General features: G+C 41.9%; 1 protein-coding gene across 2 annotated transcripts in view; it reads right to left on the reverse strand.

Moving 5' to 3' along the window:
- unc5db (unc-5 netrin receptor Db) overlaps positions 1-16,990 on the reverse strand; it is a 144,382-nt gene extending 127,392 nt beyond the window's left edge. The window contains exon 1 of one of the 2 annotated variants that reach the window (XM_065962947.1): positions 16,605-16,990. In XM_065962947.1, the coding sequence (XP_065819019.1) occupies positions 16,605-16,689 (85 nt within the window). In that variant the 5' untranslated portion in view covers positions 16,690-16,990. The remainder of the gene's footprint in view (positions 1-16,604) is intronic. The other variant, XM_020648854.2, reaches the window with a different exon arrangement.
- Positions 16,991-17,516: the final 526 nt, after the last annotated feature.

The following is a 17,516-nucleotide window of genomic DNA, read 5'->3' on the forward strand; positions in this document are numbered from 1 at the left end:
AACATCCGGCGTGTCATGTTGTGTCTGTCATGGCGGCTCTGACAAGTAGTCTAACAAGACATTTCCCCTTACAACTATTAAGTTACCGATTTCTCTGGCTTTAAGGTAATATAAGTACTCAACAGCAAAATATATTTCATTTAGGTTTAGTCAATTGTTTATTAATTAAGACATTTTGAGTAAACCTTGTGATAAAGTTCGACATATTGTACCTTTAACTTGTAGCCATTTTAAAATGTTGACAGTAAATGGCAGAGGTACTGAGAACACAGAGATGCATCTGTGTCGTCTTATCGTTTGATGCATGCTGAGGGAATATTTCAGATCATTGTAATATAAGGTCAAGACTTCCTGCTAGATCTCCCCATCACTGCCTCTCCCTGCATCGTCTCCTTTAGGAGGAACAGGAGCGTAATAAGGCGGCCAGTGCACAGGAGAGATATTAGACTAATGAAAAGCTCTCTCCTGCGTTGGCTGCCGGCCCGTCATGTGTGCAGCGCTGCGTCTACCATCACACAGCATGACGCTTCACAGCACGGAGCCGTGAAATGGAATTCTGTTGGCAAAACAATAAAGCAGCCCCCCGTGATCCTGCGTCATACAGGTTGGCTCCAACAGGGGGGGGGGGGATATGTGGAGGCAAACAATGATGACTCAAAGTGTAATATTGTGTAATATGTGTTTATGTATTTCTCAGTTGTAAGTGGATTTTTTTTTTTTAAAGTGGTGCAGTGCATTACTCGGCTTCAGAGGACAGAGGACAGCAGTTTCTCTCCGCTGGTATGAGGTCCCAGCGTGATCTTGGCTTTTACAACGACATAAAAAAGCTGCTGGGCACGGGCAGCAGGTCCGGGAACATCCTGACATTGAGCGTGATGCGAAAGGTGGTAAGTAGTAGGTCTGCCTTTGTAGAAGTCTGAGCGGAAAGTGAACCTCCTTCTGTCCAAAAGAAGAGCCTTACAGAAGCTGTAGCATACCCAATAAGAAGTGTCACTGTGACCAAGGCTCCAAGCCGTAACATATCTAGGTCAGTGATTCTCAAAGTGGGGTCCGCGAACCATAGCTAACCCAAAATAATTTACAAACGATTGTAAAAGTGTGCCATATCATTTAAAAAGCATATCTACAAACTGGGACCTCTTGCACCAATAAAATCAGTTATTCTGTCCAATACTCCCACCCACTTTCATTTTGTGCCTTTAGATCAATCCTGATATGATCGTGACATGTCTGTCACTTCACAGTGTGTAGCGATTAAAAAAAAAAAACTCAAAACAAAAACCACCACGGAGCCAACATTTTCTCAAAGTTTATAAAACGAATTACTTGAAAAGAATAAATGTAGTCTAATTCTATCGATGCAAAGTACTACATAGTACATTATTACATAGTATTAATATATGCTTATCAACGATACAATAATGGTGGGGTCCTTGAAAAATGTCTTACCTGAAAGGGGTCCATGGTCTAAAAAAGTTTGATAACCCCTGATCTCGGTAGCATGGACTTAAACATGGACTTTAACATGGACTTTTAGGCGGGACAACTGAAAACCCAAGTACAAGCCCCAGTCCCTAATCAAGAGAAGTTACCTAGGAACTGAATTCAGATCAAACTCCCTTTATTCCTGTTTGCACCTCTTTTCTACACTCTGATGAGTAGAGATGCACCGATCTGCTTTTTTCCAGTTCTGATACATATGTATCGATACTGATCCTGATCACTTTAAACCATAATAAATATTCTTATTGTTGTTGTTTTTTGTAAATGTTTTTGAACTTTGTGCAGGCTTCACGCACAAACAGGAAGCAGCACCAGCTGTCAGGTTTTTCAAATTAAATCAACTTTCATTCTCCGTTGATTTTTAGCGGGAACCGAATGATATGTGTTGTCCTGTTCATGCATAAACGATGTATTTCAAACAGAAAGAAAATCATCCTGCTGTCCCGTGAACATCAATTGTATCACTCACTTTCAATCTTTTTCTGTGGAAATTATCCAACGCTGTTCTGACTGTGGCTGAAAAAATCTTCACTCTGACACTGATTCAGTGAAGCATTAAAATATAAATACAGAAATAACCAAAACTGATGGTCTGGTTTGCTTTTGTCGGAATCAGCGTTATTTTATGTTTTTATCTAACCTATAATTTACCTGGAAAAATATTCTGGTGGAGATACGAGATCTCTTATTCAAGAGAGTTCTGATCGAGACAGCAGCTTCAAAGTTTCACACAGAGACGGACAATAAAGAAATGTTTAATCAATCAACAAATCAGCAGAGACACATGAGCATACAGTCGTCTAATGAGCCTTTATCCTGGTTTTTAAAATCTGCCAAACCGAATAAATGCTCTACTTTAAGATGACTCTGCAGCTCAGAGCGAGGTGATGGAGCAAACACACAAAAATCACTTTCCCCAAAGACAGAGTGAGTTTTTGGAATGACGTACATGATGAGTAAATTAGATCGAAGGCTACAGATGCTGAGAGTTTTCACATTACATTAAGTAAGAAGGCAGTTCATGCTGTATGACCTTATAAAGAAAAATGAAGCAATGCTCCATCCTTCGGTTGTACAAGGAAGACAAACCTACTCTCTCCTGCAAGAAACGATGATGTGTACTAAAACCCAAACCAGAGACAAATCAAAGCGCAGCATGGTACACCGAGTGCAACATTTTCAGTGACCACGAGGCAGCATGCACAAAGAATATCACCGTAGTCATAGACAGAAATGTTGCTTGGATGAGTTTCATCCTAGACATGAACAGCTTTTGTCTCTGCAGAGGAAATTTTTCTACCAATTTCACCCTCAGTTTTTTTTTTTTTTAGACACTTTTTTTCATTTGAGTCTGTTTCATACCCAGATAAAACCTCAAACTAAAATTCACATTATGGGAAATGAAACATGCCATGACTTTCAAAGTGACCTCACTGAGACACACAAATTCTCAAGAAAGGAAGACTTGGGGGAGCTGGTATCACTCAGCTGGTAGAGCAGGTGTCCCATGTACAGACGCTACAGTCCTTGTTGCTGTACAGTCCCAGGTTCGACTCCCAATCCTGACACTGTACTGACTACTCATGGTGCTTTTCACCGCAGGTCACATTCACAACCTGCTGCTATGTAAAGTGATTATCAGTATTAACTAATCCCATTCATACACCATCATGCTGCTGACGAAGCAGAGGGAGCAACTTGGGGTTAAGTGTCTTTCCCAATGACACATTGGACATGTGGCTGCAGGAGCTGGGGAACCCTTTGACCTTCAGGTTAAGAGACGACTGACTCTAGCATGTTTGGCGAATCCCAAATTCTGCATTTCCTGTCCCTCTCAAGCTCAGAGAAAAAGCATACAAATACTAGTTTAGGAATGGTTTACATATTTGATGAATCAGATCAAAAAGAAGTCAAGCCTTTCAGCCAAAAATGTGCCAAAAAAACACCCGGGGTTCAGTCCTCGCTTAAAAATAGTTCCATGTCAAGGGAAAGCACCGGCATGCTAATGCATCATCTCTTACAGAGTGCATACCTCTCCAGATCCAGGCATTACAGCCCTCAGCGCTCCTGCTCATTTATAAAGAATTATCTGCAGTCAATTAATAAATGTCATACTGGAGCTCAGTCCCACAGGACAAGGGGCAGAGAAGCCACTCCTGATAATGGAGGGATATCCATCATATGTGCCCAACAGGACACACAAGCTGCCACTGCACACCACCCCCACCCCCCGACTCATGATGTGCACAAGCAAGGCAATGGTGACCGATTATGAAGAGCAAATATGAAATTAATCATTATTGTACCTAAAATATGAAGCTGATTTCAGACGACCATCAGTCTTACATTTAGTAAATACTACAATGCAAAGAGTTTTAAAGGTCCTATGGAGTTTCTGTGCATATGAGCTTTATGTTTTCAGACATGCTGAACTATTTTGCATTTTACTTTCTTTAAGGAACTAAAAAGCAAGATCGGACTGCTGAGACTTGATAACAAGAATCCACCTCACTGGCAGATTTGAGATCAGGGGATTGGATTGAACAATCTTTATTGTCCCAGAGGGTCAATTTGGTTTGCAACAGAGATCCAAAAATGAAAAAGATTACAGCACCTGGTATTCCCAGGCCGTCTCCCATGCAAGTACTAACCAGGCACGACCCTGCTTACCTTCCGAGATCGGACGAGATCAGGCGTGTTCTCGTCCGAGAGTACATACGAGCACAGTTCAATGAAGTTAAATTCCTTGTGTGTGTAAGCATATATGGCCAATAAATCTGATTCAGATTCTGAAGTGTACCGGCAACAAAGCCTACAGCTTATTCAGAAACCGCACTGCTGATGGGACAAGGGACCTCAGAAAACGTATGAAGCCATGCGAGTAACTGCGTTGAGTAAGAAGTAGAAGAAGATACTTTGATAATCCAGCGAGGCTAAATTCTATTTTACACTCTGTTGTTGAACATGCTACACACACATACATTGTAGGCTGAAATACACACACATGCACAAACAGGATCCTATGGACACGCAGTAGTAGAGAAATGTCAGAGTGAGGGGGCTGCCCTCATCAAGTGTTGGCTTGGACCTCCTCCCTGTCTGCAGAAGTCTGAACTCTGCATGCAGAGGGTGCAGAGGGTCTTCCAGGACGGCCTTTGCCTTCTAAGTGGCTCTTATTTTGAAAAACACGACCCAGATCATTTAACTATATTTCCCAGCTTGTTTTTGTTAACAATGCCGAGGTTACCAAACCGACAACCATCCATCCATTTCCTCCCGCTTATCCGAGGTTGGGCAGAGGTGGCATTCACTAATTTAAAGAGAGATTAAAGAGATTTGCCCACATTAAAACTTAAAAGAAAGACCTGTAACGCATAATCATAAATCTGATTTGATGAAAGACCTGTGGGTTCTTCATGGCCTCTTAAAAAAACAGAAAACTCAGCGCTCACTTCTCCGCAGTGCTCCAGTAACAGGCCAGTGGACATCAATGTAATCACTGCACTTTGTTCTCGCCAGTGATATCATTTCTTCTCATTACTTTTTTACCCCCTGGCCTCTAAGGTCACCATCAGAATCTCATTGGATAGTATTTACATTCACTCTGGCTTCAAAACCCCCGCTGATGCTGAGATGCAATCACTACTTGAAGTTGCCGTTTTCTACCCAAGAGAGACACACAGGAAGTCTTTGCCAAACAGTGGAGGGTTTTAACCAAGTCTGCTGCTGCGGCTGACATTTAAGCTCCTGTCTCCATCTGTAAGCACAGTTCACTACATTCAAGGACAAACAGCCTTTAAAAGAGGCCTCTGAGCGGATACTATCACAGCAAAGTATCCAAAACCAAACAAAAAGAAAAAAGAAGGATACATCATTTATCATATTAGATTATCACATAGTCTCAATAAGAGGACTGAGAGGAACCTTCAATCATTTTAAAACTCCAGGCTTAACCTTCACTACATGTTTGAATCATTGACTGTGTAACCTGCATCTAACATTTAAATAGTTTATTAATCATTCACTTCAACTTTCACAGAAAACTCCTTAATCAGTAATTTAACATTTCTAACTGTGGTTATAAAGTACATAAAGATTATTTTTAACACTTAATATAGATTATGAACCATGTATTAACCAATGATTTATAAATTCTTTAGGAATGCTTATTAGTGTGAAGTTATTATTCAGTGTTACACAGAAGGTTTTTTTATATAACTTGCAGCTGAGGATTAAATGACACAGGTTTAATTCTTTATATTTAAAGTAATCCATTATGCCTCTTCTCCCCAGGTCTTTTTTGTTTTTTTACTTGTGCCTTTTCACTTCTCTTGAATGAGTAAGGTGAATGAAAGAGGCCTTTGATTAGATCTCGATTCCTTCACCACACATGCAGTGAAGCTCTGTTCTCGTTTCAAACAGCACGTCTCCTTCCTGCGTCACATCGAGCACAAAGGTGACGGCCAATGGGGAAGCTTTTTCACCAGAGCAGCTGAAAGAATTTGCTTGAAAAGGGGTTATCATCTAATTAGCTTGATAATGTCTTTAGACAGCGTTCATCTGGATGGCATTTTGAAATCGAGCACTGCAGGGACGCTGATTCATTAGGATACCAGCGAGTACCGAGCAGCTCTCAGGTCAGAGGTAGATCTGCATGAATTCAAAAACGCTTTAAAGCCAAATTAACCATAAAGCAGAGACAAAATAAGCAAAAACTACTGCAACAAAAGATGTGTTTTCCTGGGACACTGTGTGGGCACACGACTTCTAAAACATTGCCCACCAGGTTGAGATGAATACGTGTCGGTTTACATGGGAGTGTTGAGTAATCCACAGCGGTGCTGACCCCAAAAGCACTCCGATATTGTATCAAAAGCCAAAATGAGTTTCAAAAGGGAACATTTGAAGCATGAAAAGAAGGTAGTAGGAGGATGCCTTAGGCTCAGGAGGAACTGCAAAGATACACAGACGCTATTTCTACTACTGAAAAGACAAAGTGCAGGAATGAGTAGCAGTTTAGATCATTTAACTGCATTCCAAGTCACAAAGTCATCAGGACCCCTAAAGTCCAATAACAGAGGGCTACTTCAAATAACTTTGAAAAGCCAGATCTTGCATGAACACAGTAAAAGTCTTCGTCTAGTAAGAGTTGACAACTTTGCCAATTAATAAAAGGAAGAATGTGCGATATTTTAAACATAAATACAGCAGAAATCAAGTATGACCTTGTGTCCATCTAGCGTTTTTTTTTCAAGCGCCATCGTCTTTTTTCAAATTTTATCAATGAGCAATGAAAGCGTTCACAGCAAAAAGTGGATGCCTGGAGAAAAAGCACAGAGCCCAGCTTTTTTTTTCTTCCCAGTGCTCTGCCTTTTTTGTGCGGCCGCTCCGAGCGCTTAAGTTGAAACTTTTTCAACTTTTCAGAAAGGTGCTCTTTTCCAAATGTATGATATTCCCCGTATTTTTGCAGATGACAGATCGTATCTTGTACCAACATCCTCCTTGCTCCGTGTCTGATCGGTCAAAAAAACTATCTAAAATATTAAACATGCAGTAAAAAGTAACAGGGCAGCGTCGGTCAGACAGCGGCTGTTGTCAACAGACTGTTGTCATACAGGCAGGACAGACGTGTAACGCTTTTCTTCTCAGCGCACAAACACTTTATACAAACACTCTCGAGCGCACAGCCAGCGCTTTTCTGCCCAGAAATAAAGCTAGGTGGACATGGGGCCTATATCCTCTGTAAATGTCTCTCTGAGTCATGACTGTCTACAATGAGTGAGAAGAGTGAGTCCCTCCAGCTGAACTGTTGTCAGAGCTGTGTTTACATCATGTTTACATGGAAGGGACGGCCTTTTGTATAAAAGCTTTTTTAGCCCAAAAATGTTTCACATTCTTCCTTTAAAGTTCTTGGCTCTCCCGTGTCGTTTGGTCACAATCTGAAATGATGCCAAATTGCAGAGGTTAGATTTTTTCTCGGGTCCAACTCACTTGATACGTGTCAACCCAAGGTCAAAGACACCTTGAACCAACGTGTGCCCACCAGCGGGACCCAGAAGTCCTCCTGGCAGGACAAACACAGGGGGCTCGACAGTCATTCATCACAACCTGTCCTTCAGCACCGCTTTGTCCCGGCAGGCCTGCTGCTCCATGTTTAAACAGCTGACCCAAGGCCAAACACTGGTGGAGCTACAGCAGAAACCATCAAGGTTGGCATATCAAAGGCCATACATCAATCATTCCATACAGCTGATGGGCTTTCAGAGAGAGCAGCTTAAGATGCTTGATCACTTTTCTGAATTTATCGGTTCAGGAAGTCAAGATGAAAAGGAACGAGGTGAAAGTGGAGGATGAAACAACAGAGCCAGACACTACAATGACAGCATTTGGCTTCATATCAATGATATGATTGGTCGACATCATCACAATATCAACAAAAGAATGGAGAAGAACGTACTGGAGAACAGAAAATATCATGAATCAGGATAAAAACGTTACCACCCCCCCTCCCGGTCACTCCATGTGATAGCTCCTGACTATTTTCTGTTCTGACATGACCTCACCTCAACTTCAAACACGTACTCAGCGGCCGGTAGGATAAATTCCAGGTGAAGTCTAATGTTTGCATAATCCACTTAATATTCAAGTAGACCTTTATTCAAAAAGAGCGAGAATTTGTTATAAACAATAAAGAATGAGTCCCTCGGAAAGCCATTGAAACGCACCAACTGGTTTAAAGGAGCAATATGGAACTCTGACACCTGGTGTTTAAAATGGGTACTGCAGTCCAAATTCAATTGGAGAGAACTGTCCCGACCCCCCGCCCCCTCCTCTCTAGAGTCCATGCTCACACAGGTCACCATGTGGTGGACACTGAAGCTTCAGTGTTTATCCAGCTCTGCATGGGTCTGTAAACCTTTCTGTGTTTTAACCTCTCTCCATTTTGGAAGAGAGAGTTTTTTTTGCATGGTTTGTAAAATGTCATGCATGAATATTATGTCAATAGAAAAGTTGCAATAAAGATGTGTGGACATATTCTTTCCCAATTCAAAAATCAGTAGTTGAGATGTTTCATATAAAAAAGAGGACTATATGACCTGGACCATGTCTGAAAAGAAACTAAAAATTATCCAATCCAAACAGTGGTCTGGTTGGAACTGCTGGACTCCCTGAAAGACCCTTTGACCAAACAAAGCAAATGAAAGCACATGATGGCTGACACCATGCAATATCAGAAAAATATCGACATCTGGTTCCAAAGGGCGACTTCGGTCATCCAAAAGGCGATTAACTTGAAAACCAGATGAGGTAGATTCCAGCCCGGACCCATACATCAGCAGGATCCTCTCAGACCTGATAAGAGACCAGGCTTTAACTTTCACTTGACTCTGATTCCACAGAAGCACACACTCGATGCTATCACAGATAGAAACCAATGTTGTGTAGATAATATTTTCACACACACACAAACAGCCGGCCTTATGGCTGCTCGGAGGGTTGCAAAATGGGATGCTATCATAAAGCAGCCCAGTAAAAATCTCATCTGGTGCACACCATCTGTAAACAGAGAAAATGAAGAAGTTCATGGAGCCTGTGCAAACCTGACACCTCTAAATTCTGAGTGTATTTATGCACCGAGGTGGTGCCAGGGTTTGAGTTACAACACAGAACGTTTATTTCAGTTTGCAGTAATAAAGGTTAGTGTTAGGGTGATTAAATACATAGAGAGTTTATTCCATTATTAGATATGTGTATCTAACCACAGTTTGCAAAATAACATCATCACAATTTTACAGTTATGACTGTCTTTACCCAGATTCAAGTAGAAACACCGCTCTGTCTATCACTCCTCAGGTTTATAACTATAGATTCAGCACCCATCACTGTGACCTGTATGAGAGGGTCGGTAACAAACATTGTTTTTTTATATATTTTCAAGATTCTTATTGTAAACTTCCACCTTACATCACAGACCTGTTGGAGGTGAATTTGGGCGCCTACATGACCCGTTCTTCTGATTGGCTCGTTCTTAAAGGCCCTCGACCTTTTACTGAACGCTGTAGATCTGTATTTTCTTTCTTCGGGGAACGCCCTTCAGCAAAACTCTAAAGATTGGAGTACTTCCCTCTCTTGCAGAGTTTGACTTTGATTTCTAGCCACCTTGTTTCAAATTGTAACTGTTTTTAATTACATCCTTTACATCCTTTGTGTAATCGATTTGAAGTGTTTTTTGTTGTTTTTGCTTGTATTACTGTGCTTGTAATCTTGACGGCGTTGGAAATGAGGTAAACCTCAGTGTCCTTTTGAGAATAAAATAAAGGTCTGAATGAATGAATGAACTTTATTCCATTAAGATGTCTCAGCTGTCGACTCCTCACATTGTCTAAGCTGCTCATCCTGTTGGAGGTCACAGGTGGAAACCCTGAACCAGTTACAAGTCAATCACACGTCTTTATTTTATCTTTTATGTTGACATATTCAATATTCTATATTTGCTATACGATAATCTTTCCAACGCTGTTCTTGTTATTTTGATGCTGATAATTGTTTTCGCCCTCACACTGATGTACAGTTAATAACACTGACGTATTTACACAACGACACACAGCGGGGAGCATGAGGCGCTGCATACAAACAAAACCCTCCTTTTTGTAAGTATGCGCTGAGCTGTTGACGTGTTAATTAGTTCTTTAGAGCATAAACGCTGTGAAACAATCATAAAATCAAAAGTCTTAAACTTCCTTTTGCCCTTTTTATTTGCCTTAGCTGCGCTCACTCTCTCGCTTCACTTTCTCTTTATCTATGACCCTTGACCCCCCACCGGCCGAACAGCCACATACAGAGGCACCGAGGTCCTTGTGATTACAGGAGTTGAAGTGAAATAAAAGGACATTTCATCTATTTAATGTATCAATCATGTCAGTCTGCATCATCCTCACAGGAGCTTAAGTTATGTTATTTACCTCCTAATGCAGCAGAGTGAATCCTCAAAGTCCTTTAGGTAAAGAAGGACGACATCCCCACACGATCCCCCTCTACAAAGGTTTGTAACCAAGCTATAAAGATGCCCTGAACGCATCAGGGCCTCTGCAGAAACCTGACAGATACAGATGAGAAACAGTGACTGGAAAGAGGAGAACGTCCCATTCATCCACATAGCAGCCAGGAGAAGTCAATGAGCTGCCGGGCTGATTGCTCACTACATTAAGCCTCTCAGGCAGGATACGTTGATGAATCTACTTGTTGAAATGTGAAGGTAATCGTCTTGACATAGTAAAGACATAACTCGCAGATTTTACCTGCACAGTGCCCGAATGACAGCCATCCTTACGTATAGAGCCGGTCCAATATGAACGAGGACTTTTTGCTTTTATTACCTTCATCATTACTGTATATCATTCCTGAATGCACGGCCATTTGGTTTCATTTAAATGTAAATCTGGGCACTGAAGTGCGCACATTGTCACCCCGCAGCAGCACAGACTCTGATGATTCATTCAGTAAATGGCAGGGAAAATATAAGAGCCCTTTTTCTCTCTCTGAGGGAAAATAACAGATTTGACCTTTGTCTGTTTTCATGAAAAGCCCCCGTACACAGCCGAATAAAAAGAACTTGAGATTGTTCTTTTCTCTAGATACTGTGGTAGGAGCATCCTTTGAACCGCTGTTCTCGCTTCTTTCTTCTTTAGCCCAGCAAGAACACGGAGGTACAACCTGCTGTGCAAGGTCAAGGGTGAACTTAAGGCTGGGGAGAGGGGGGACTTCAAGAATCCACATCAGAGAACACAAGGACAAGCATCACCTGCCATGTGGCGGCGGCTGCTTCAGCGACACTTTACACAATAATGCATCTGTGGAGCTAGAAGATGCTGTTAAATGTTTTATCCACTGCCAGGGCTGAGGAATGTGTGCAATCTGGCTCCCTCCAGCAGGGCAGACACTGGCAGCTCCATGCTTCAACATATTCATCTAAACAAGTCGTGCATTTTGGCTTTACAGCGGTGCATGTTGAAGTCCTGGAGAATTAACTGTGCCACATTTAAATCTCTAAAATCAGAAATTCTCCATTTCTCTTTCTCAATATAAAGAGCTGCAATCTCAATTCATCACCACAGCATACACATCGATGATGACCAAATAAAAACACCTGCGTGTCAGGTTTAATCAACACCCCCATCAGGAGCCAGACAATGACATCACATCCATACAGTTATGATACTACAAGGATCTCTCCACCATCACTGCTTGTGAAGCCGTTTCTTTCTAGACCCCCCGTGGGGGTTTTCCTGACTATCACTGTGCATCACTATAGAAAAGCCTTTTAAATGTTCCCCTGGGCAACACCTTGCTTACTCGCATCCGATTTACACAGAGACCTTCTCCCTGACCCGTCACGCAAGACTTCTTCAGAGCTGGAGTCTTGCTGAGTGCAGGAGAGCTCCGTCGAGTCCCGCTGGACAAACGTGTTAGCTTCTGTTTGATGCACTGAAGTAACCTCGTGGGGAAATGTTTGCGTGACTCCTATCGCATCCTTAATGGACTTATAGAAACTGATGTGACTTTCAGGGAAATTACATCATGGGAGGAGTTGTGCTGACCAGAGCTGGGCACATGTCCTTTATTCATTAATCATTAATCATCAGCATTTTTCCCCCTTAATAATTACGGTTACATTCATTTGAAACATGATTATCAAAACTTTAATCTTCTGGTAAATTTGAATACTTCTTTTATCAACTGGTAGGCGGGCTGTGTGCCATTTACCAGTGTGACCAGTATAACAGTTTACAATGCTAACCCGCAATCCATACCGTCAGCACCACGGTTTTGCTCCGTCAGGCGGCTCGCGCCCATTCACACTGGATCCGTTTCTGGGACGTCAGCGGAGCGCAGCGAAGCGCAGCGAAGTGAATTGGGCTTAAGACATGCCTTGTCATGAATGCAAGTGCAGCCTCCACAGTCACTCAGTGAACTTGACCTGAAGTTATTTAGTTTTTGCCCCCACTCATTGTTTATAGCCAATCAGTCTTGAAACATGAAGCCAATGCGGAAGAGTAAAATCCTGTAGTTCATCAAGTGTCCACTAGAGGCTGGCTCCAGGAACACAGGAAGTCACATACACACAACAGGCAAAACAGTCGTTTTTTACAGCATTAATTAACATGTTACAGCCTGGTATAACAAACTAAACAGGTCTGATTAGTTATTGTCATCACTGACACACACTGTACAGGGGGTGAATTTTTATAACCGGCTCTGTTTTTATTTTCAAAACGATAAGTGTTATTCATAGTTAGGAGTGTAGCTGACATGATTGACAGATGGGCGCGATATAACGGTTCATCAAAAGGTTTAAAACCCGCCTCAGCTCCAGCTCTCAGCCTGTCGTTAGGTTGACTGAAAGTTAGACTGAGACAGGATTTCCAGCATGGAGACTGCTGCTGATGAACCTCCAGAGCCCCCTGCAGGAACAGATGGCTGACCTCACTCAGGCTTCATCCATTAATATTTACAGTCTGTGTTTATAGCAAGAGGCCACTGAGATACATTGCAAAGCTTGGTCAGGCTTGTGGCACCACTTTCTAACAGCTTTTCTGAGTCATTGGGTCATACTCATGCATTTCAAACAAACTGTAGTACACTGTTAAGTAGAGATGTTGATTCAGATGTTTTTTCACTGCTTCTGTTGGTGTAAGTCTCCCACAAAGCCGACATTTAGCACTCATGTTTGACCATCAAAACAGATCACAGTTCAACAGGTGACTCCTTCTACCCAACGACAAAACTCTTCTCTGAATCAGCAGGCTGCCACATTATTCACTGATGTGCAACAGATCTGTCATCACGTCCAACATCAGCCAATACCGATGTTAGACCGATGCATCCCTTCTGTTAAGTACATAAACCTTGTGTTGAGTGCTTGATTGATTGAAAAGACAACAGGTGATTCTAAGGCTGTGGATGCGTACTTCACAACGATCAACGTGATGAGAGCTCAGCTACTGTACCAGAAGCTAGCATGGTGGAAACAAGTGGTACTAGAAAACACAGCAGCATACAAACTGCTCGTCGTGGATTTTGCTGGATTTGATGGAAGTCGTCACACAGGACGACAGATTAAACCTCTGGTCCCTCTGGGAGACGCCCCAAAGCTGACTGCCTCTTATGTACTGCTGTGATATTATCCATATTCTGGATTTTATGTTAATTTTAAATATCCAAAATTAAAATTACAATGACATTGTGGACATCTAAAATGGGAGTTGTATCTGATTTTGAAAGTCAAATATACATGCATGGAAAAAGTTTGGATAGGAAGAATTTTGCTGTGAGCATTTTTAAGTACAATTCTTAATAGTGGGAACACAGTTGGGACAGAGAGAAGTCTCAAACATTATTATTGATAGGAGTGTGTTTCATGTAAATGTTTAAACTGCGAGGCCATACAAGCCTCCCATTGGCTACTGAGCAGACTGTTTGCAACCAGTGATTATGGAGACTGCAACAAGAACCTGATTCAGTTTCTAAAGCTGGGGGAAGGCAGAGTTCAGAGATATGTGTGACAAGCTCCATTTGAAATCGCCACTCCTACACACACACACACACACACACACACACACACACACACACACACACACACACATTACCGTGCTCTGCCTCACTGCAGGATGAACCCACTACAACGTGATCTCACTATGTTTTTGGTATTCGATTAAATAATTGCTGTCGAGAGAAAACAAAACTTCAAAAAAAGATGCTTTAAAAAAGAAGTATCTTACTTCAAGTGACATGACAGAAAATATGATGATAGATTGATTTTAATGCAAAGCTGCATTGTACTGCAAAGCGGTGCTCGATTCTTTTGATTGATATTGAGATCACGATTATTAAACACGATTACTCATTGATTTGACAACATCTGCATCACATGCATTCATCTCACCTAGACACTCTTAACACTTAAAAAAAAAGGCAATAAATGAAAATAAGTAAGTGAAAAAATATTAACATGTAAAAAATAATAAACACAACAAAAACTTAGAAACATATGAAATAACCTTTGGACAAAACAAGGCCAACGCGACAGAGTAATCGTTTAATCTGGATCTTCTTGTTTAAATGATCGTGGGAAGACAAAGTCGGAGTTGAAAACTGAAACTCGATTAATTAGAAAATCCTAGCCCTACATGTGCTTTCAGGATTGTATGTTCTTCTGTCTTCTCATGTGACGAGTAGCCTCCACAGTTTTTGCAGATTGACATATTTGAACGAGACATGGCACCTCCATGTATTTGATAAAAACTCAGGTCAATACTGTTATAACTTTTCTGTTGGATCATTTTAATACAAACTCTTTAATTGATCTCCTAAAGCAGAGACCTTTGTGTTTGATGTCCACAGCAACATAACCTGAAAGATGCACTATGGAGATTTTATAGTGAAATTTTAAAGTTGGAGAAGTGAAACAATTCTGTTATATTTTCTGAACTGAATACACAAACTTTACTCAAAGTAAAAAAAAATGTGTCCCTGAACACTGTTTGGAGCTTAAGAGCTACCAGGAGAGTTACAATTTCACTGTTGCGGGCCCACCACCATAACTTCTCACGTATCATTTTATCTTCAAACAGTGTTACAGGGACCAAATTTTCCTCTGAAGACAGTTTGTGTTTAGAGTTATGAACATATAACACATAATCTGTACATTTCTCTAACTTTCACATTTCTCTACTAAATCATAGTGCACCTTTAATCATCCACCATATATCCACTCAGACTCACCATGAAGATGAAATGCTGGATTGTTTCTACACTCAGTCTATCACAGGACTGTGATGTTCAGAGACTCTCATGCACAATGGAGTCAGAATGTTTCGACCTCGATCTATTCCTTCACTCAGTCGGCAGCACCATGGGGCTGCCTTACAGTCAGTAATATCACATCAGCTTCAACTAGCATTACTGTATCCACCTCTAACCTAAAGTATGTGAACTGATGAATGATGAACCTTTCTCAGGAGATACGATACATCACAGATACAAATGGATTTCTAAAAAGCTTGGTTGATGAGTTTAAGGCTTGGAATGAAACATGAAACAGGTGTTTTTTTTACAATGTCAGATTCAATTCTAAAACCTCTCTGCTTTATTCACTTATCTGCAAATGTAGCATTTGATGTTTATTTACTACATGTTCCTTATATTCATATTTAGCGCTCAATAAAATAAAATATTGATAAGAAAATATTGAGACTAAAATATTGATCCTCTCATGTGAAACTGTATTCTTACCAACAAAATGTGTGACATACATGTTCATATTCTGCCACATTGATTCATTGTTTGAAACACAAATCAACCAAGTAGGCCTACTAAAGATGCAACTCAGCTTCCACACACACGCACGCGCGCCCACATGCAGGCACACAGGCGCACACACACACACACACACACACACACACACACACACACCAAGGCTCTTTTCTTTTTTAAAAATAATAATCGTTTTTTGGCGCATTGGCAAAATCTTTTTGACTATTCAAACATACATGGACGTGTGTCCCTGACTCTCATCCGGGAGTGCAGAGAGACAGACGTCCACACAAATCAGTTCAGTCACTCCCAGAGAGAAAATGCGCTTCCATGCCTGTTGCACAGGTGTGCCTGTCGCGAAGCCTGGCCATGAATATAGCGCGGTCTCAACAGAGATGAACTTCAGACTGTGGGAATGGGAATAAAGGAGGCAATTAACATTGATCCGTGGGGAATATGGCAAATATAAACCCCGTGGGAACTTGTTATTGTGAGCTATGAATTGAATCAATAGCAGAAGCTCAGCTGCGCATTGGGGAAGAAAAAAAACCCGAATAGTGACCAAGTCAAAGGATGAATCCAAACCCCTACTAAAAAAATCAGTGCACAAAGTGTAACTCTTGCAAACATTCAGGGGAAAGCAATTCAATCTTTTCAAGAACGTGACAAGTGGTGCGTAACCACGAGGACGGCACGAGAAGTATGCGTATTAAACGCAGTGGATTAAAAGCGTCTCAAAGCCACTGACACCCAAAGTAGCCAGGCATGCACAGGCAAACAGTGCTTACCTTTACAGATCACGAATACTGTGCAGTAAACGAGCAGCAGGAGGCCCGTCATGCAGATGTATCGTCCTCTCGTGAGCGCACCCATACCGGCTCGTAGCCCTCCACGGATACGCTATCGGGATGGAGGTGCTCCGGATCTCTGGCGCATCCTCTCACCTCCTCCTCCTCCGAATTGGACGAGCACCGGCGGCGCAAACTCCTCCAGCGAACCAGGGGAGGGCACGGAATGACGGAGGGGGAGGAAGAGAGGGAGGAGGTGAAATGTGATCGGGCTGGACAGTTGATCGAAAGGGAAGGAGCATCTTCACTTCACTTTTGCCTTGTGTGTGTGTGTCAGTGTGTGTGTCAGTGTGTGTGTGTGTGTGTGTGTGTGTGTGTGTTCGCAGCGTGGGATACGTGCGCTTGGAGTTTGCCCCCCTTAACAGGCATCATCCCGGAGCCTGCCTCCTGCACACCAATGACAGAGAGAGAGGGAGACAGAGACAGAGAGAGAGAGAGAGAGAGAGAGTTGGGGAGGGGGACAAGCCTTTTTTTTTTACCACTGTCAACAGAAGTTTAACACAATATGAAGATAGAGGATATTGACCAAAAGAGGAAAACACACAGAGAGTCAGAGTCTCCTTATGATTTAATGTGCACACACTGTTACAATTTCTGGTGAAATATTTGAATATACAGTGAAAAGTGACTGTACGCTAATACATGTGGTCAGATTATTCCCTCAATCACACACACACACACACACACACACACACACACACACACACACACACACACACACACACACACACACACATACACACACACACACACACACACACACACACACACACACACACACGCACGCATGCCCGCCCGCAGGCACATGCACTGCCAAGTCCATTTCTCAGAAGGGTTTTCTTGGCGTTCTTG

This window comes from Labrus bergylta, chromosome 2, assembly GCF_963930695.1.
Source record: "Labrus bergylta chromosome 2, fLabBer1.1, whole genome shotgun sequence".
Taxonomy (NCBI): Eukaryota; Metazoa; Chordata; class Actinopteri; order Labriformes; family Labridae; genus Labrus; species Labrus bergylta.